General features: G+C 36.2%; 1 protein-coding gene across 2 annotated transcripts; it reads right to left on the bottom strand.

Moving 5' to 3' along the window:
• SUVR4 (SET-domain containing protein lysine methyltransferase family protein) lies at positions 1 to 15,507 on the bottom strand. Of its 2 annotated transcripts, XM_022294123.2 has the most exons (9): positions 15,279 to 15,507; positions 14,928 to 15,169; positions 14,020 to 14,275; positions 6,105 to 6,799; positions 5,015 to 5,280; positions 4,175 to 4,241; positions 3,964 to 4,014; positions 1,521 to 1,631; positions 1 to 465 (listed from the first exon to the last, which is right to left on the bottom strand). In XM_022294123.2, the coding sequence occupies exons 2-9, from the start codon at positions 15,108 to 15,110 to the stop codon at positions 445 to 447; spliced, it is 1,650 nt and encodes a 549-aa protein (XP_022149815.1). In that variant the 5' UTR covers positions 15,111 to 15,169; positions 15,279 to 15,507; the 3' UTR covers positions 1 to 444. The 2 variants fall into 2 exon arrangements, with proteins under 2 accessions (XP_022149815.1, XP_087983184.1); XM_088127058.1 differs by having other exon boundaries at positions 14,928 to 15,507.
• Positions 15,508 to 22,769: the final 7,262 nt, after the last annotated feature.

Here is a 22,769-nt window from a genome sequence, read left to right on the forward strand (position 1 = left end):
CATAAGCTTGTTCACCTCAAATACTCAACAGATTTTCTACAGAGAATTAGGAAGAAAAATGAGAAGTTGTTGAGGGAAATTGGATTCAGATTCAGATTCAGATACAAAAGATAAAATTGGGACCTCAACAGAAATTTCCCCCAAAATAAACACTAAGAATCCTCTTTACAAAACATGGAAGAGGAATAAATAATGAAAATGTAAAACAACTAATATTTTTCAAAAGGGAACAGTAAGAACACTGAAAATAGAGGAAATTGTGAAAATCTGAGAAAAAAAGAAGAAACATATTCCACTATATTATATATCATAGAAAAGCAAAAGTAGAGAGTTCTAAGAAGTAAAGAAAAATGTACCAAGTTTCAAAGTTGTGTAATAAAATATTGATATACCGATGCTCGCAACAGATGTGCAGACAGATCCTTGCAAAATATGTGGTGGGTCTCATTTGTTGCACGCCATCACCTAAATAAACACAAATATAAGTTTGGTTCTAAGCTTCCAAATTTGTCGATCGAGTCTCTATTTTAAAAAGAGATTCTATTTATACTTGAGAACATTAGATGTATCCATCTAATCCATGCACTTAAAAAAATTCTAATAGAGCCTCTAACTTTCACATTTGAATCTAATAAGTTCATGTTGTTAATCTCGTTGGTTTAACGTTTACGTAACGTCTTAATGATAGGCAAAAACCTCTCTACTTCTACTTACTATTAATAATAATAGGTATAAAATAACTGAGAAATTTAAAGAGAACAACAAAATAAGAGAACACAAAATTAACATGGAAAACTCCAAACCGGAGAAAAAACCATGATCCACTAACGAAAATTCACTATGTAAAAAATTATTACAACCATACATATTTCTCTCCCCGATCTCAATTACACAAAACACTCTCTCAAAACAAATACCGTTTAGTTAACTAGCTAGTATATAAAGCTTAAAAAGTATTTCAATTAGAATGAATAAAATCAAAAGTCATGAGCTCATTTTATATTACTTGAAGCACCCCTCCTCGTATCTTTCTTTCCGACGTGGGACAAACTTCAATTATAATATTTTACCGAAAACCAACACTTAATTATATCATTTAAGAAATATATGAGAGCAACATGACAAATCGAATGTAATAGGTGAGATATGTTTGGAGATGAAACAGAATGGGGCATACGGGGAGAATTTAGTGTATATTTGCAGGCAGCAAACATTTATGAAGGGACAGGAAAACTATCGCAATCGTCCCATTAATTCATTTACCCGCTCATTTAATCCTCAATAGTCTCACTCAATACCAAAACATCTTCTAAAAACGTCAACCTAAACATAGCTCAACTGGTTAAGACATGTATTTCTCATTTTTCATGCATTTTCTAATTTCTTTTCATCCCAATGCCTTCAAAAATAATGAATTATCAAATATCATTGAAGATATCTCTCCTAATTACATGGAACAACAAACAAGATTCTACAGCACCAAAAACTTAAGAGTTATTGATAAAAAGAATGCGACAAACCTTTAACTGTGCTTCCTTTCGTTTCTTCGCACCTCGACAAGATGCACTTCCACAACAGCATTGAAATGCTTTCACAGGATGATCTTCATCATCAAAGTCAATTGCATAATCCTGTAGATTCTCATACATGTACAACTTTAAGTGCACTTATAAATGTTATATTTATGAATTATGTCCACTATCAATTCCTTTTTTATGAATATAAATCGGCACCTACAGTATAACAAAGTAAAACGTAACTCTGCCAGGATTACATCGTTCGAGATAATTGTTCGAATATTCAAATCTAATTGCACTTTTCTAACTAAGACTACAGCATAGTTTGTATTTTCTGAGTGGTACATTTATTAAATACATCTTTTCGTAGCAGCATAAAGTATATATATTTTGGATATGGAGAGTAAGTTTTTTTAAATCAGAACATTTGAAGAATGGACACTTCAGACTTCAGTTTGTGTACTTTATCGGGCACTCCAACATTTTTTGGTCACCTATCGGACATTTATTAGCACAATAGACACAAGACACTAATTAAACAAATTGAATACAAATTTAACATTGGTTAGCTAGGCACATATCGAATAATGTTAAGGACAATTAACTTGTGTCAACACCTAAGAAGCACGGATATGGACACAGGTACGGACACGATGATATGTGATTTTCTACAAATCTAGCAATGAGACATTTATTAAAATATACGATTATTATTTTAAGGAAATTCAAGTCAATAAACTTATGATTTTTTTGTTTAAAAAAATGAGTTTGACGTATTTTACTCTCACAATTTATTATTTTGTCCTATATTACTATTTATATCTATTTTTTATGCTTAACAAGTGTCGATATGTGCCTAACAAGTGTCGAATCAATATTCACTATGTACCATTAGTGTGTGACATACATCTATTAAGTTAACAAGTGTTCGATAAGTGTCGGAGTGTCCGACACGGACACGTTACCCAAAATGAAGTGTTTGTGCTTCTTAGATCAATACTATGAACATGTGACAAAAAAATTATAGACACATAAGTAAAGAGTGTTTAAAGTTAAACTTTTGTTTTCTATTTCGAATGTATATATTTTAGGGAAAAGTTCAACTTTTACTCGTGAACTTAGATGAGTGATTCAATTTTTACCTTAAACATTTTTATTTCATCAATTTAAACCTTTAACTTAAATAACTTTTGCAATTAATATATCCTCCGAGCTAAAATTTGAAATTTTCTCATAAACCAACAACTAAACCATAAAAAATTAAACTAACAAAACATTCAAAATCATGTCAAAGAAATGTCCAAATCCAACAACTGAACCAACAACCGAAAATTTCTAAAAAACCAACAACTAAACCATACAAAATTAAACTAAAAAGCACTCAAAATCATGTCAAAGAAATGTCAAAATCCAATAAGAAAATAGTTGAGTCAAGCCACAAAATCAAGAAGATAAAAATTGCTTAAACTTAGTAACAAAATGCCCAAACCCAACCAATTAAAAGCATCCAACACAAGTAGAAAAACCAATACAAAATAGTTTCATCTATCTAGATATAGTTTTTTGAAAAGGTATTAAGTTTTAATTGAGATAAAAGAGAAAGAATACAATGGGCATACAAAAAGGCATCCCTCACAAAAAGGGAGCCCAGCTAAACCAAAAAGTAGCTTCAATCTAACAAAATAAGACCTAAAATGAGGCCCAAAGAGAAACATGAAACCTAAAATAGATCAAACTCCTCCAAATCTCCAGCCTCTAAAAATTTTATAGTTTCATCTAATTATAAGAACGCCTATAGCTAATTACAAATCTGTAGAAAAAAAAAATAAAAGTTTAACTAATTTAGGGTATTAATTGCATCACTGATTTAAGCTTAGGGTTTAAATTGCAACATTTAAGTTGAGGATTGTTTCTTTTTTAAAAGGGGTGCAACACGAGGACTTCCCTAGTGGTCACCCAACTTAGTACCGCTCTCGTCCCATTTAAGTTTAGGGTTTAAATTGATAAAATTACAAATTTAACGTTAAAATTGATTCAATCACTCAAGTATATGGGTAACTTTAAATTTTCCCTTAATAGGTATGCCCTTGCCATGTTCATGTCCCAGATTTCTTTTTAAAATATGTCACTATATCTACATCATGTCCATGTTTTCTATAAGGAATTAGACTTGACCTTTGAGACCTTTACCTGGGAAAACTGAGCCCTCCAAATTTGTCACAAACCATATGGTTCAAGCATATTAATTATAATGAGATAAGAGAAATTGTTATCAAGTAGGACATCAAGTGGCTTTAACTTCAACATTGATAATTGCACATTTTAAAATCAGCACAAGATAGAGCACACTCGATAGAATTCAATATTTCGCATCAAATTTCATTTCCAGATAATAATAGAAAAAGAAATCATGATAGAATTTAGTTTGTTAGTCAAGCATACCTACCCATGTAAGCTCTTCCAAAGCTTTCACTTCCCTGCTAGTGAAAAAAGCAAGCTGCATATAAAGGACATGAAATGAAAGTAGATTAACTTCTTTAAATAATACAAGATGCTTCCCTTTTCCAGTACAAGAAGCAGAGAAAGTTTCTACTTTTTCCCATGGACAGCAACATTTTACTAGACAAGAACATGTATAAGTTCGTTAATATTCATACATGATAGTAGTGTCGATCAGGAGTCTCCACTTCAACGGGAATGTCGATCAAATTTGCATCGAAACATCTAAAGAAGAAAAACAAACATTTAAGTTAGGAAAGTGAGTTAAAGCCAAAGGGATTAATAAGTTGTAATATAATGTCCTCAAAACAAGTTCGATTGAAAAAACTATGTCAGTAAAAATAACATTCTTCAATCAATGGAATTGCCTAATACCGCTAACTTCTATGTTAATTTGTTTCTTTCTACATTTTACATGAAGTTCATTGGATACTTAGCACAATCACAACTCCATTAACAGATTATCTAGCCTAAGGAACGGAATATACCAGGGGAATAAAGAAAAGCAAAGAGGTTTTGATGTGCTTAAGGAAGAGCTAACTTCTACTCCAATTTGGGCTCTCCTGGATAATTATGAAGTGCAATATAGTCTCAAGATGGACACCCCTGGGCTTGTTTAGGGAAAAACTCAACGAAGCTAGCACAAAGTGAAGCAATTACAAATAGGAGCTGTATGCATTAGTCAAAGCACTCAGATAGTGGGAACACTGCACAATTGGCAAGAAATTTGTCGTATCCTCTGATCGCCAAACCTTAAAATGTGCCAATTCTGGGAAACTTTTGAATCCAAGCCATTGAAATGTTGCTTATCATCTCATAGGTGTGTTAATTATGATCTCACCAGGGCTGATCTCATCGGTGTGTTATGATCTCACCAGTGAAATGTTTTTTATTATAGTTGTGTTAGTTATGATCTCACCAGGGCTGAACTCACGAATAACCTTCCATTCTCTCAATTTATACAAAATAAAATAATGTGTATGCAATTCTTACGTTACCTGTGGTTGATAAATCTTGCAACATTTCCATAATACGTCGCATCCAAGCAAAGTAACTCATCATCCTCTAAAACCCCCTCCGAGCCCCAGTCTGCATCTAGAGTTACTGGATATGTATGCCTCTCGTTGCCGGTGCTTTGCATATTTCGATCATACAACTCTGTATTTGTCAATATTTCACCAACGTACTCACATACAAAAGACCCTTTTGGCAAGTTCTTTAGTGTTCTGAGACCCCATCCTTTTCCTTCACAAGTGAAGAATACCTGAAACATGAAAGTCAAGTACGTATCTTACCTATAATAAAGTCATAACAGGGAATCTGGTTTAAAGTAAGCAAGTCAAACAAGTATACATCTCCTTTATATTGTTAGACGACATCATTAAAATTCATGAGCCAGTTTAAAAGAGTTGCCAAAGGAATGGAAAACTATTGCCAACACACTGGTTGGTTGGAGCTCCTTCTAACCAGTGTATAGGCAAATATTTTTCAAAAGAAATATGTACAGAAATGCAAAGGCCAAAGTTGGGAAAAACTAATTAAACAGTTAAAAGAAAAGGATTAGTTAAAAAGTTTCCACTCTCATTTCTTTGTCTTAATACTCAAATAAACAGACCAAACACTATCTATTGAAGGTTGAAGCAACTAACCTATTCAAATTATTCTTATAGCAAGATGATCTTAATAAAAAACTTACTCTTGCAGGAGTACTTTCTTATTAGAAAGGACCACCTTACAAGACCAAAAATAATCAATAGTGAATTAGCATCACGGGAGAAGAGTGAAAAGCAGTCCATGTAAACTCATGCAATTAGAAAGAGTTATTTCGTGCCCTAGGTTCTCTACCTACTCACCTATGTTGGTTTCGAGTACTGGTACTCTTTTGTTAAAGATTGTCAGAGCTTTTTTTATGAGTACTTTCTTAGATGTGGTCAATAATGATGAACAGATCACTTTGAACTTATCATCAATTTGAATGGGTTTCTCATAAACCAAGTAAATAATATCCAATACATAGTAAACCATACAAGTTGGCGAAATGTAATTTCAGAACAGCACCATCATAGGAAGATATAAAGAAAATCTGACCTGCAATTTGCAAGAAATACCTCGTTGTACAACTCGATTTCCACACTGCATGTCACATCCACATTTTCTCCAGCATTCTTTGATGAACTTCCTGAGTAAATGACCCTTGCATCGCTCAGGCTTGTAGACATTCTTTAACCTCTCAATTGGGCAATCTTGACAATAAAAAAGATGCTGCTTCTTGGGCTCGCATCTCATAGACATGCAGTGATTTATAAATTCTTCTTTCAGCAGGCCTTGTCGTGTGTAAGCAAATTCCCCACCAGTTTCACGAGCACAAGCACATGGATAAGATGATAAAAGGCAATCACCTGAACAACTTGAACAGCATTCATCCTCTGAAATCCGAGCCAGTGAAATGTTGACATTGGCATTTTGAAAAATTATATTGTTTGGTATGTAATTGAACTTGGGGAGAGATTCCTTTCCAATTTCATTAACCCAAGATATTTTGACTTTCTCTTCACCCTTTGTCAAGTCATACATATGATGCAAGGAATGATTTTTATTATTTCTGGTATGTTGATCACGAACAATTGGCCTTATATGCTCAGAAGAAGTTGAACACTTGCGATTGGAACTGGTGCATTGATCTTGAAGAAATGCAGTATTCAATTGCCTCGCGTACTCAGAAGAACTTGAGCACTTCTGATATGAATTGTATTCCATGTTACCATTTGTTAATGCCTTCTTATCTAATTCAGCAAAAATGAAGGTTATCATAGAAGTTAATAGTATCTTTAAAAGAAACTGTAGGTCATCTGTCTAAATAATTGATTACAAGAAATAACCAATTACAGGTAACTCAATACTTCGTCAACGTTTCAGATTATGGTCTGCCAGCAGTTGTAGATGATGGAAAGAATAAGTGAGTTTATCAAGTTTGTAGAGACTAAGGTTGGAGAGAATCCAATGTGATGTATTCTCATTATTAAAGTTTATATATATAGACAAATATACAAGGTTGACCTAATCCTATAAGAAGAAGGTAAAGGACAAATTAATATTAATACAAAAATATAAAATATACTAATATCTATACTTTAACAAAGTTTAACTTCTCCCAAAGGCAAGGAAGAGGTATCAAACGACCTGCTTGGTGTCATGGTCATGCTTGTCCAGGGCCTGTTGCTCGTGGCCGCATGCCCATAACAACCTCTTTCCACATGCTTTCATGCCATGTATTTAGTTTTGCTTGTTATTTAGTTTTCCTTGTACTTTTGGTGGCGAGTGACTCCTCGCCACTTTGCATGTTCACGCCTGCCAAAGGCAAAATGTTTTATAATCTACCTTAGGGGGGTACACCTAGTCTCCTCCCTACATTGCGTTGTATTCTTGTCTTGCCGCTAATCTATTCTCTTGCATTCATGCTTACAACAACTTCCAAAATGCTTACAAACGTTTTCCAAAACCTTTTTCTCTAACCCCGTTTTCCAAAACCGTTTTCCCAAGAACGGGGGTGGAGGTTGCGACATATAGCCTTTGTGCCACCGGCTATTCGTTTCCGCATTGGCTGACTTGCTAGAGGGTGAAAGCAAGTGCCGCACGATCGCTTCTCGAGTCCCGTTAAAGTGCGATTGTGACAGTTGGTATCAGAGCCTAGTTGGCTCTTCGGGTTGGAAAACAGTAATCATGTCCGCGACAAAGCAGTTGGGCAAGTCCCACGTCGACAGACTCGTCGAGATCGAAGAACAGCTGTTGTTCTTGAGGGAAATCCCTGACAACCTTAGATATGTGGAATCTCGGCTGGATGAGATCTCCACCAAAGCTGACGGAATTGACGTCGTGAATGCCCGCATAGACGGGCTTGCTATACGTGAGTTAATGCTTCGGGTTGAGACCCTTGAAGACAAGGTTAAGCGTACTGATAACCTTGAGCGTGGCGAAAGCTCATCCAGCTCAATCGCCCACATGGAGGAGCGTGTCGAAGAAATAGACATCTCCCAAAAGACTATTGTGCAGATGGTCAGTGAGCTGACCGACGACTCCAAAGCCACCATCGACGAAATGAGGGCGGAGATTGCCGAATTAGGCACCAAAGTAAATCTCACCATGAGAGCAGTGGGAAACCAGGCCCCAGCTGGGGGACCGATTCAGTTCAACAAGGTGAAAGTTCCCAAACCCAAGCCCTTCTGTGGGGCGCGAGATGCTAAAGCTCTTGAGAACTTCATCTTCGACCTTGAGCAGTACTTCAAGGCGACAAGCACGGTGACAGAGGAATCGAAAGTCACACTAGCCACAATGCATCTTGCTGACGATGCGAAGTTGTGGTGGAAAGCGAGATACGTAGATGTACAAGAGGGCAAATGTACCATCGACACGTGGGAAAAACTAAAGCAGGAACTCAGATCCCAATTTTTCCCGGAGAATGTAGAGATTCTTGCTCGTCGTAAACTGCGTGAAGCAGTTTTCAGGGTTGATGTTGGATATCCGCGATATGTCCGAGAAAGACAAGGTATTCGCCTTCGTGGAGGGCTTGAAACCATGGGCCCGAGCTAAACTATATGAACAGAAGGTACAAGATATCCCTACTGCTTACGCAACAGCCGAACGGCTGTTCGATCTTAGCAACGACATGTCACAAGAGCAGAGGAAGACCCAAGGTTCTTCCAGTAGTGGAAACAAACCTGCTAGATCGGGGTCCCCTAAAAATGGGGGAGCTGACAGAAATGGAGGAGGAGACCGCAGACCCTTCCAGCCGAGAGGGGGAAATACATGGAGAGGGTCGAACCCACCAAACAATAACAATCGAACAAGACCATCCTACTTCATTTGTAAGGGACCGCACAGAGTATACGAGTGTCCGAATCGAGCTGCTCTCCGGGCCTTCCAAGCCACACTGACGAACAACCGAGCGATCGAACTGGAAGGCCCCGAAACAGATACTCCTCCCGAAGACGCCGATGACAACCCTCGTATGGGAGCACTCAAATTCTTATCGGCGCTTCAGAAGAAAGCCGAAGAAGTGAAGGAACCCCTGGAACGTGGTCTGATGTATGTGGAAGCATGGGTCAATCAGAAAGTCGCAAAAAGCACTATGGTAGATTCTGGTGCCACCCACAATTTCATGACAGAAACCGAAGCACGTCGGCAGAACTTGCGATGGGATAAAGACCCAGGAAAGATGAAAGCGGTCAACTCGGCCGCCCTCCCCATCATGGGAGTTGCAAAGAGAGTCTCAGTAAAGCTAGGGACATGGAGTGGACTGGTCGACTTTGTGATAGTGCGGATGGACGACTTCGACATAGTATTGGGGATGGAATTTCTGCTGGAACACAAAGTCATCCCCATGCCCCTTGCTAAGTGCCTGGTTGTAACGGGGTCCGATCCCACAGTTGTTCAGACAAGCATCAAACAACCAAGTGGAGTGAAGATGATATCAGCACTCCAGCTAAAGAAAGGTCTTGCCCGTGACGAGCCGACCTTCATGGCCATTCCTGTTGCGGAAGGCAGAAATTCTGAAGAGCCAGTTCCCAGAGAAATCCAGCGAGTCTTGGAGGCGTATGCCGATGTAATGCCAGACAACCTGCCCAAAAATCTACCTCCAAGACGGGGGATAGACCATGAGATTGAATTGTTACCGGGGGCAAAACCGCCCGCCAAGAACGCCTATCGGATGGCTCCTCCCCAGCTAGCCGAACTGAGGAAACAACTTGATGAACTACTAAATGCTGGATTCATCCACCCAGCTAAGGCTCCCTACGGGGCCCCAGTCCTTTTTCAGAAGAAGAAAGACGGAAGTCTCCGTCTATGCATCGACTATCGAGCATTAAACAAACTCACAGTCCGCAACAAGTACCCTTTGCCCATCATCACAGACCTGTTCGATCAGCTTCATGGGGCAAAGTACTTCTCTAAGCTGGACCTGCGATCTGGATACTATCAGGTACGCATCGCAGAAGGAGATGAACCGAAGACGACCTGCGTCACTCGGTATGGGGCCTTTGAATTTCTTGTCATGCCCTTCGGCCTTACGAATGCTCCCGCCACCTTCTGTACCTTAATGAACCAGGTGTTTCACGAATACCTCGACAAATTTGTGGTGGTTTATCTAGATGATATAGTCGTCTACAGTCCAACCATGGAAGAACACCAGGTACATTTACAGCTTGTTTTCGAGAAGCTCAAACGGAACCAGTTGTATGTTAAACAGGAAAAGTGCTCGTTTGCCCAAGAACGCATCAGTTTCTTGGGTCATGTGATAGAATGTGGTCGAATAGGCATGGAGGATGGAAAGGTCAAAGCCATTCAAGAGTGGAAAATCCCGACGTCCATCACAGAACTACGTTCATTCCTCGGATTAGCCAATTACTATAGGCGATTCGTGGAAGGATTCTCGAAACGGACCGGGCCCTTAACGGATTTACTGAAAAAGAACCAGAAGTGGAACTGGACCCCAGAATGTCACGCCGCATTTGAGAGTTTGAAAAAGGCAATGATGGAGGGGCCGGTGTTGGGAATTGCAAACGTCACACGACCGTTTGAAGTCGAAACCGATGCGTCAGACTTCGCCCTAGGAGGAATGCTTCTCCAAGACGGTCACCCCATTGCATACGAGAGTCGGAAGTTGAATGATGCTGAAAGGAGGTATGCCGCCTCTGAGAAAGAGATGTTAGCAGTAGTCCATTGCTTGAGGGCCTGGAGGCAATATCTCCTAGGGGCCAAGTTCGTTGTCAAGACCGACAACAGCTCAGTCTGTCACTTCTTCAACCAACCGAAGTTGTCGTCCAAGCAAGCTAGGTGGCAAGAGTACCTTGCCGAGTTCGATTTTCAGTTCGAACATAAGCCCGGTCGAGCAAATCAGGCGGCAGATGCCCTTAACAGAAAGAGCGAACATGCGGCCCTGTGCATGTTAGCTCACCTAAAAGCGAGCAAGCTCACTGGATCCATTCGTGAAGCCATCAGAGAGAACTTACAGAACGACCCAACTGCCCAAGCGATAATTCAGTTAGCCAACGAAGGGAAGACTAGACAGTTTTGGGTGGAGAATGACCTCCTCTTCACCAAAGGTAACCGTTTGTATGTTCCCCGTTCTGGGAACCTAAGAAAGCTCCTACTTGGAGAATGTCACGATACGATGTGGGCAGGCCATGCTGGATGGCAGAGAACTTACGCCCTGTTAAAGAAAGGCTACTACTGGCCGAGTTTGAGAGACGACGTGATGCAGTATACCAAAACGTGTCTCATCTGCCAACAAGACAAGGTCGAGCGAAACAAAATTGCAGGTTTACTGGAACCCTTGCCAATCCCATCACGACCGTGGGAGAGTGGGTCTCTCGACTTCATCACCCACCTACCTAAAGTCGGAGAGACAGAAGCGATCCTCGTGATAGTTGATCGGTTCTCTAAGTATGCTACCTTTATTCCAACTCCGAAGATGTGTTCGGCCGAAATGACTGCACAGTTATTTTCAGGAATGTGGTGAAATTATGGGGTGTTCCTGAGAGCATCGTGAGCGACAGAGACGGACGCTTCACAGAGACATTCTGGACAGAACTTTTCCGCCTATTGGGATCCAATTTGAACATCTCTTCGAGTTATCACCCACAGACCGACGGACAGACGGAACGCTTCAACAGCATGCTAGAAGAGTACCTCCGTCACTTTATTGATGCTCGGCAAAAGAACTGGATCCAGATGCTCGATGTAGCCCAATTCTGTTTCAATTGCCAAAAGAGAACCACCACGGGCAGAACCCCGTTCGAAATCGTATGCGGGCGACAACCGGTGTTACCTCATGTTGTCGATCATCCTTATGTGGGCAAGAGCCCTCAAGCCTACAACTTCACGAAGGAATGGCGTCAATCCACCGAAGTCGCCCGAGCATACCTAGAGAAGGCGTCTAAACACATGAAAAAGTGGGCAGACAAAAAGCGAAGACCATTAGAATTCCAGGCAGGAGATCAAGTCCTTGTGAAGCTGAGACCTGAACAGCTTCGGTTCCAAGGTAACAAAGACCAACGCCTTGTGCGAAAATACGAAGGACCCGTCAACGTCCTTCAGAAGGTGGGCAAGACATCCTATAAGGTTCAACTACCCCTGTGGATGAAAGTCCATCCAGTAATCCACGTGAGCAACTTGAAGCCTTACCATCCCGACACTGTCGACCCTACACGAAACGAGGTAACCCGTCCAGCAGTCACGTTGACAAACAAGGTTGACAAAGAAGTTGAGTCAATCCTCGCCGAAAGAACACGCCGAGTAGGAAGACCACGAAGGGACGTCCAGGAATTCCTAGTCAAGTGGAAAGGGCTCCCAGATGAAGAGATAAGTTGGGAGCGTACTGAAGACCTGAAGACAGCTGCAGCAGCAATTGAAGAGTTCGAGCAGCGACAGTTGACGGGGACGTCAACCATTTAAGTGGGGGAGAATGTCATGGTCATGCTTGTCCAGGGCCTGTTGCCCGTGGCCGCATGCCCATAACAACCTCTTTCCACATGCTTTCATGCCATGTATTTAGTTTTGCTTGTTATTTAGTTTTCCTTGTACTTTTGGTGGCGAGTGACTCATCGCCACTTTGCATGTTCACGCCTGCCAAAGGCAAAATGCTTTATAATCTACCTTAGGGGGGTACACCTAGTCTCCTCCCTACATTGCGTTGTATTCTTGTCTTGCCGCTAATCTATTCTCTTGCATTCAAGCTTACAACAACTTCCAAAATGCTTACAAACGTTTTCCAAAACCTTTTTCTCTAACCCCGTTTTCCAAAACCGTTTTCCCGAGAACGGGGGTGGAGGTTGCGACATATAGCCTTTGTGCCACCGGCTATTCGTTTCCGCATTGGCTGACTTGCTAGAGGGTGAAAGCAAGTGCCGCACGATCGCTTCTCGAGTCCCGTTAAAGTGCGATTGTGACACTTGGCTTAAATTTAAATGTCATGGTGTTCTTGTTCTAGATTCTATCTACCAAAGACAAAGACTCAGCAGCTCCATTTCCAGTTGAGCTGTTTATTTTCTTATTCTTTAGAAGGAAACAAAAAATTATTGGTAAAATGAAAATTTTTGACAGAAGTTACAAATAGCTTACAATGGTAAAATACAAAAACCTCCCAACCAAAAACCAAAATACATCAAACACACTCAGCCGAAACACAAAAACAAATAATAACCAATACAAATACCAAAAAATAAAAATAAAACCATCACGAATACAACCTAAACCTAATAACATCCCAGATGCTAAAGAAACATGCCAAGGAAAGCTACAAGCTGAGGCACCCTACGAAGAAGCTAAACAACCAAATAAGCAAACAAAATGAACTCCCCTCTCCGAAAGGGAAACCAAGAACCTTGAGTTCAATGAAAATGGGACATTTTCAAAACCTCCAAAGAGCTCCAATTCAAGACCAAAAGGAGCAATACCCTAAGAATCGCCAAACCAAAAAGCTAACTGCAAAGAAGAAAAACCAAACCAAAAGAAGACCACTGACAGAACTGCAATGAAGCCTAAAGACCTTTTCTAATCACCAGAAGCTAAAAGAAATGAACACAAATTGAACATTTATACTGCAAAACTCAGAAGCAAATGGAGATTGTCAAAAGGTATTAATGGAAAAAAATGGTTAATCACACAGGTTTTAGGCAAAGTTCCATGGAGAAGCTAAGTAACATGTTTCATCCTCAATATTCATGTCAATATCTCCAACCAATTTTCCAAGCAAGTAGCCATGATGACTTCCAGCGTACCTCACTAATTATATCAATTAATTAAACACCAAGTCAAAGTTCAAAACGTGAAACCAATCAATAAGCTGTGCTATCGTGATGTGTGATTCATCTAAGAGCACAATCATAGGTTTATCATAAAAAGCAAACTTGGTAAGGATATTAACTATATTTATGACAGTAGTCAGCTACTTACACAATTTCCTTAAACATTATATTGGCACATTCAATAGTAAAAATTAAAAAAATACCTGGATAAACTACTGAAACGGGTTTCATAGATGACAAGTTTTCACTGGATCTAATATTTAAACATTGTTGAGACAAGTTGGTATTCCCCTGTCCAGCATCTACTGCAGAAATTTTACCCTTCCTTACAGCCAATTTATGGCCTGAGCTACCAACAGTGGATGATGCCCGATTCTGTTGTTCTCCTTCATGAGGTCTCTTAAGTTGTACTGAGGACTTTTTCTTATCCATAAGACAGCTCCTCTTTCCTCCTAACCCCTGTTCAGAACACATTAAAAAAAGTCTCTCACATTATTGAAGGGTTAAAATATACAAGAAAGAGAGACAGAAAACTGTTGTTCATATTAACATGTTCTCTATGAAATCTAATCTGCAGTAGAGCTGGCCAACAAATTCGACAGGCCATGCACTCATCGCAAATAGTATAACCAGCATTTGCCACAATAACAGTGTGAAGTAAAGCACTATAATATTTTGAGACGGTATGGCATAGAAAAAACTGGAGAAGTACTTGTTTCAGCATTGATGAGTGGCCCAGAGCAACTTACTCAAGCTTTGTAAAGTCGTTGATTAAACAAGTTCATATTTACGAATCAAACCTCGACTCTATGCTTCACTTAAATTTGGTGTCTATGTTTATATCAAATGAATACTAGTAGTGCATCTCAAAAACTTTAGAAATTGGTGTAAGAGATAAAGGGGCCCGGACACTCACGGATATCAAAAAAAAAAAAAACAGAGATTAAGGGGACTTTTGAATACCCAACGGGAGAAGATATCAGATTTAACAAGCTTAAACTAGCCATCTGCCATCTGATCTTTTGGTATCAATCAAGCATGAAATTAGTACATCTACAAAGCTTAATGCAGTAAAAGCAGAATGTAGCTATAAGTTAGATAAAAAAGAAACCTCGTTTTCCTTCTGCTCGAAATAAGAATCCACGAGAGTGCGATAGTTGTCTTCTTCAATGAGTTTCCAGTTTCCATCATACAACTTGAGAAGATCCTTCAAAATTGGTTTTACTTGGTCATCAGAAAGTCCTAATGATCTGGTTGCAGTCAAAGCCTTGGAAGCTCTCTCTACGTGAGACATTGCCGCCACCGCCACCGCTACCAGAAAGAGTGACAAAGTTGGCCGAGAAAACCTGTCCCCTGATGATCCCAAGCAAGTGACTACTCGCAAAACATTCTCAGCAAACTCGCTCACAAAACTGAAAAAGGGGAAAACAAAGAAGGAAAAAGGCGCATGCAAGAATAAAACCTGCGCGTCGTCGCTGCTTAGAAATGTTGGTGAACTCTGCGACGGCAATGGCGTAAGAAAGAAGATGATGTGCGGAAGGTTTCAGAGGGGAATGAAGTGGAGAATCTGGTGGTGAAGAAACGAGGGGTCCATCTCCATTGCCGCCATGAACAGAGTACGGAGAGGAGAGGAAGGAATTTTGGGAGTGTGGTTTCAGAGTACGGCCTTACTCTACAGGTATCTCTGCAGACGAAACTCTGGACGATTGATTTTCCTTGGAAGAAGAACGGAGAATCAGGTGGGGCCGAGTTCGTTAACGCAATTTTTTTATTTGGGATTAATTTTTTTAAAAATATATATTTTTGGAAGTAATTAAGTAAAAATTATTTATATATATATATATATTTTTTTTTTATTTATTTATATAATCTCTATCTCTCTCCGGGATGGGAGTCCATTTGTGGGACCCAAGAATCACTACACTTAATTGTGTTTTACAATTTTACAATTTATTTATTTATGTAATTTATTTATAAAATATTGCCATTTTACTTTTTATTATTAATTAATATACATTGTTAAAATATAATTTATTATTATTAAATATTTATAGACTTTAATAGTATTTTATATTAATGGTGTTTTTCTAATAAAATTAATATTTTGTAATTTATTATTATTTGTTAATATTAAATAAATTGTTAATATGATTATAAATAAAATAGTGATAAATAAAATGTTATTATTGTTTTAATTAACTAATAATATTAAGTTACCCCACTATTTTGTTAATGTATAATCTCAATTATAAATTTTAGTTTTAGTAAACAAGGTTGGTTGGTTTATGGTTATGATTCAAAAAATTAAGGGCATGTGGTGTTCCGTTCAAATTCATGGAGTCAAATGAATATCTAAATGAATATCTATTTAGCATATCTATTTTTTAAAATTGTTTCTGATTCAAATAGAGGGAATTTTGAAAACAAAGTTTTTAATGTTTTCAAATTTTGATTTTGAAACTTTAGAAGAAAGAACTATATTGGTGAAAACTTTTGTAAATATACTATTTCTGTTATAAGCTCATTTATTTCAAAAAAAAAAACTTAAAACATGTAACATGTATTGTATTGTAAATTATATCCTATTGTAAAATAACAATTATGCAAAATTACAAATATGTTAATAAATTAACTAATATTATTTGAGATTGAATCAAATATTTAGTTGGTAACTTCCAACTAGTTTATAAATATATTACTAAACACAGTTGAACAAGATTTAAAATCTGGATTTGAAAAATATAGTAGTTTTGATAATGTGTGTCAATCAAACAAAAGTTCCAAGTTCAACAGAAATTGAAATAAAATCTACAAAGTCAAATTTTTTGGGTTGATACATATTAAATTTTCATTCCTTTTTGAAAGTGTTAAAAAAACCAATTATTATGCTACTTTTGAGTTTTTGTTAACTTCAAATGAAGATTTAGAATTTAAAATACGCGGAAAACAAATTTCAAAAAAAATAAATTGAAGATTTTTTAAAATAAAATTATATTTTAAATTGATATTTGATTTTCCACAAAGATCTAAATTTGAATCAACACCACAATTTAAGGGTTAAGTATTATTCTAATTAAAAAAGTGGATTAATTATTTAAATTTTACACTTTTGTCCAATAAAATAAAATCAGTTTAGGATGAAGTCCATAATAAAATTATGAAATTGTAAATTGAAGTGTATATTTAATAAATAATTAAAGAAATTCAAATCACGGATCCTAGCCATCCAAAATCGAAAAAAAAAAATAAAAAATCAACGTTTGGCAATTCCTATTTGAAATCCCATGATTTTAGGAACTAAAAGCCACATCGCTCTTCTTTTCCATATTTCGAATAGGAGGTCTTATTTTCCGTTTTATAGGGTAATTCAACCATTAGTACATAGCCGGAGGTTTTATCTATCACTGACGAATCATTGCTTCTAGTTAGGAAGATTCAAGAATCTCGTTAATTCAATGATAATTGACATAATCTTCAACCAAAGTTCAACTTTCGTAGGAGAGACCAATAATGTATGAGCTAATATCTTCGAAGGGCTGTTTTATAAACTTATTTTCATAAATGTCTAAAGTTTTCCAATTTTACATGGGCGAACAGTCGACGTGTCAAACCTTCCCGTCGATGTGAGCTCTTGGGGAATATATTATCCCTAGAGTAACTTTTATCCGTTGAGCTACGGCCGACTTTCGTTCCTACTCGATGGGTGAGAGGCGAATGGGAGCATTCTTCGCCCTCCACCTAAGCTGCGCAGGGAAGGCCCAATAACTTATTTTCATAAATGTCTAAATTTTTCCAATTTTATACGGTTTTTTTATAATATCGATTTACCCTCATTTATTGTTTTTTTTAATCTAAAAGATTTAAATCCTTAAGTTTGCACACATAATTTTAAATTATTGTGAGACTCGTGCCAATTTTTTCATTAATTGATATTAGTAAATGGATAGCCTGTATTAATTAAAAAATATTATCATGATCTCCATTTATAAATTAATTAATAGGTAGATTTTTACCATGATTTCAAATTTAAAATAGTTGAAAAATATACCACCAATTTAATGATAGTAGGAAGTATAACATCAAAAGTTTTTAGCAGCGACAAAAAGCAACCCAACTGGATTATTCTATATTGCAATTTGGTATTTAATAATAGATATAAAATATATCTGGATATAATCTTTAACTATTGAAGTATCAATCTCATATTATATAGTGTAGTGCTCTTAGTACTTGTAGAAGAATTCACACCTAACTTTCGCACCACTCAAATCTGGCGAACTGTGGCAGTGTGGTTTCCTTTGCAAAATCCGTTGACAACCCACGACAAATGAATAGATCGAAAATTTGCAATAATGGAAGATTTTGGGATTTGATAACTTTTGTTTTTTGAAAGTCTAATCAGGCATAAAATAAAATAAGGGATTTAAAATATAACATTCCAAATAACCAATTTTTTACCTTGAATTATAGTCTCTAAATAGTCCATTAGTGTACTAATCTCATCATGTATATACCATATATTATATAACACATTGGAGTATATATTATCTTTTTATATATTATATAATAGTATTTTGCAATGAAAAATGAAGGGGCATATATTTATTTGAAAAATATATTATATAATGGTCAAGGACAAGGGAATAATATAATTAAAACGTGGAGTACTTAAAAAAAACTAAAATATGGAAATATTATTTTGGAGGATTATTTTATGATACTATAAAAAAAAAGACCCGAGAAAAAAAAATCAGTCAATAAAAGTAAAATGTCATGGAGAATTTCATCGTAAATAATGATTATTGATTGGAAGCTATTTTGGAAAAAATTGAAAATACTTTGATATTTAAAACAGATGTACACGATTGAATCACATTAAGTATAATTATTCAAATACAAAATAAATTACATTAATTAATTGATATTAACTAAAGGTAATTTGAAAACAAGGTATTATAATTTAAATTGATTTGGAAATATTTAACATAACAGTCAATATATAAAACTCCATTTAAATTATCTTCCTCTACTTTACTCACTACCCAACATCCCCTCTCTTGCTTCTACCCAAATTCACTTTTCTCTTACCAAAAATCTATCTCTTCCCACCGATTTCAGTGTCTCGCTATGATGACGATGAGCGAAGGATTTTTCCTTTCATACTACACACGTTTAACAATTTTTTAAATTGAAATTCAATTACTCTAAATCAGATATCAAATAAATATCTGAAAATACAGAAAGAATACAATTATGTTTTTCATTAAATCATTTATTTTCAAATTTTTATTTTCTGATCCCCCACCAAACGCACCCTAAAATAAAAGTATCATGGTCAATTGTAGCTGCTATTTAGGATGAAATACCAGTGTTTGGGATGAAGTATCTCATCTTAGGAGACAATTGTCTATTAGACTATAACACCTATATACTATATAGCAGGCAAAATATTAATGTAGACATAGTATTTGATATTTTTGTAATTAATAAATGTAAAAAACCAAGAGATAAAATAACAAATAAAATTAATTCACTACAAAATAGGATTAATTATGAGAAAGTCAAAATTTTCGATTCATAGCATATTGAATTCGATTATTTGTTCAAGAAAAAAAATCAAATCAGCACTCAAGTCTTATGGTTCTAGAAGATTTTGAGTATGTTTGAGAGTAATTTTAACATGATTAAAATTATTTTTATTATTGTCAAAATTATTTTTTTATGGATAACATTTGATAAATTAAAATTTTGATTTTATGGAAGTTTAAAATCAAATTAAATTAAATCTCTTCTTTTTTAAAAATCACTTATTCTATCTTGCCCTCAAATACATTAACAAAATTGGGATTAGGAAAATAAAGGAAAAAATTAATGAGAGAGAAATTGAGAGAGAAAAAGAAAAAGATTTTAATCCAACAAATAAAAGGAGAAAAAATATTAATTGGAGAGAAAAAATATTAATGGTAGAGAGAACCATTATTTATATGAGAAAGAAAATGGAGGGAGGGAAGAATAAAAAGTCCGAGGAAAAGAAAAGAAAAAATCGTTATTTGGAAATAGAAAAGGCGAGGAAAAAAATAAGAATACGGAAAAATAAAAAATAATTATTGGAGAGAGAAAATGGAGAAGAAGAAAAAAGTAATAATTAGTTGGAAAGAGAGAGCAGAGAATACCAACCGTCGGGATTTGGACTTCGGAGTTTGGACCGACATTAAAAAAAAGGACCGGGTTTTGGACCAAAATTTGTGTTTTTTAAATTCATGACCTGTTTTTAAATTTTTTTTTCACAAACGTCAAATGTTTATATGTTTTATCGATTTTACTGTGTTAGATTTTTTTATTTAAAATATTTTCTAAATAATAAATTTTCTCAGACACTTGTATTTATTATAATTAATCTTTTATTTGAATGTAAAAGATTAATGTTTTAAATTTGATTTTGTAAATATTAAATCAATTATTCTCATAATCCCTTGATTTATTATTTAATATATTCTACTACACAATTAAACTTATTATAAAATATTTAATTATTCTCCTAATCACCAAATTTACTCATAAGTTAATTCTACTAAAAAATAAAATTTATTACAAAATATTTTTTCATTTCATTCCAATTTTTTACTCAATTTCAATACTATAGACGTTACAATATACACTTATATCGGAGATATATATATTTATATGGAGATATAAACAATATCCGACTACCTTTTCATTTATATGAAAATATAAAATATAGTCATTATGACATATAATTTTATGGAGATATAATCTATATCTAGCAATAAAGTATATACGGCTATATCCATCTACAATTAACAAACAAAGCAAATAACGTATATAATCAAATATATATGACATTACCATCGAATACTTTTTAAATACCCAAAAGTTGAACACCCAAAATCAAAAATAAAAAACAAACCTAGAATATTTAAAAAGTAAACGGCAGAAAATTGGCTACTAGAAAGAATGGTGAAAAGCGAGTGAATTGGAATCGGGCTGCCGACGACGGTAACGACAAAAAACAGAGAACACTAAGAAGACGATGAGACGACCTCCCGGAAACAATGATGAAAAGCGAGAGAAAAAAAGACGAATGAAAAAGATGAATAAATAACTAAAAAGTAGGGAAGTTTTTTTTAGAGGGTGGAAAGGCACATAAATTAAATTTATGGATTTAAAATGAAATCCCAAATCAACCATTTTTCCATTTTTAATTTATATATCTTAATAATAATTACTGGTATATTGGTTAAATGTATATGGGTTCCAGTATTTTAAAGCAAAAAAGTAAATTTTATAGAATGAATACATTTGGATAATTACCATCTTTTACATCTTTTTTATTTATATAAATTTATCAACTTAAACTAACGCAAAATTTAACCTATCGATAAATATATATGTTAGGGGTCAAATTCGGCAGACTAAAACCCAGAAAAATAAGGGAAGTTGGCCTTACCCATTGCTCAAGGTCAATGCTCAAAGCCATGTGCGCTGGAAAATTATTGTGCGCCGTTGTGCCGCACGGGAAATTGGGATTTTTGACCCTTTTCAATAACCACTCTGGATTTTTGACCCCATTTTGATTTTTATTTATTCATGACCCCTTCACCTCAGATTTCTGACCCCTCTCCTTATTTTATCATGTAAATTGACTAAATTGCCCTCATTTCATAATAAATGCATTTATGATATAATAAATTTCCAACCAACCCACCAACCACCAACTTAACAATTCTCACTTTGTTTTTTCAACTCCAAATCACCACACACACGCAAGTCACGTTTTTTTTCCAATACTCAAGATTTTCTCCACGTGATTGTTGGCCCACATTATCCAATCGATCGGTCCCCACATAATCCGTTATCTCGAATCCATTGTTTTCACAATATAGGTATGTCCATTTCATCATTTTAGAATATTGTACTTCTTCAAACTTGTAATGATACGAAATTTTAGCATTTTTCTAAAAAAAACGTTATTTTACGGAAAACAGAAATGAAGTCTAGAATTTATCTTGGACCCGGATTGGTACCGGGATGAAATTTAGAACCGGGTTTGAGACCGAGATAGAAGGTAAACTCAAGCCCGGTCCTTCATGTTCAGATACGACCGAGACCGGGACCGAGATGGGGATAAACTGGGGTAGATCGAGATAGGGATTGGGACCGGGATAAGGATTGGGACCGGGATAGGGACTGGGACCGGGACCGGGATAGGGACCGAGACCATGCAATATAAATCTTGAATTTTTCTTGTTTGTTTGTAAATTTATTGATTTGTATTTAATTATAGTGTTTTGGTCTATTTACAGGATGCCTCGTGTTTTTATATCATTCGGTGGAGAATGGAAAGATATTGAAAAGGATTACGTGGGTGGTCGTACAAGAGGATTGACTGTGGATAGTAAAATCACCTATGCTGAATTTCTAGGACATGTATGTAGGCTAAGTAGTATAAATCCATTACAGGAAGATATCATAATTAGACGTGTATATAATTTTAAGGCGAAGGTTTGTGTAATGGAAATAACTGACGACGATGACCTGACTTTCTTCTTGACTGGTGAAGATGTCTCTGAATTGCCGCTATACATATCTACCGTGCCAAAGAAGGTACATCAGAATGAACCGTACATGCCTTCTTTCCCATATTATTTAGGCCAACACGTGTCCAATGTTCATATTCCCTCAACTTGTGCCCCCCATTTGCAAAACCCTTATTTCCGAGACCCTTATTTTCAAGTCCGTCAGTTCCGTCCTCGTCGTCGAACCCCTCTTCTTCCCGCCACCACCCCCTACTTTGGTCATATTGGTCATGATATAGCATCTCTCACACCGTTAGGGTCAGATGTTGTTCCTTGTAATTTGGGAGATGATAGGACATATGATTGGGATGTGCCTGGCTTGTGGAATGGAAGTGAAAATGTGGATGAAGATAGTG

The sequence above is a fragment of the Momordica charantia genome (assembly GCF_013281855.1).
Source record: "Momordica charantia cultivar OHB3-1 chromosome 8 unlocalized genomic scaffold, Mcharantia_2.0 BLBB01000008.1, whole genome shotgun sequence".
Taxonomy (NCBI): domain Eukaryota; kingdom Viridiplantae; phylum Streptophyta; class Magnoliopsida; order Cucurbitales; family Cucurbitaceae; genus Momordica; species Momordica charantia.

Coding starts and splice junctions, on each gene's coding strand:
- SUVR4 (XM_022294123.2), bottom strand. CDS start 15,110: ATGTCTCACGTAGAGAGAGCTTCCAAGGCTTTGACTGCAACCAGATCA. Junction 1,632..3,963: donor CTTTGGAAGAGCTTACATGG/GTAGGTATGCTT, acceptor GAGAATCTACAG/GATTATGCAATTGACTTTGA. Junction 466..1,520: donor GAAAGGAAGCACAGTTAAAG/GTTTGTCGCATT, acceptor GTGTTTATTTAG/GTGATGGCGTGCAACAAATG.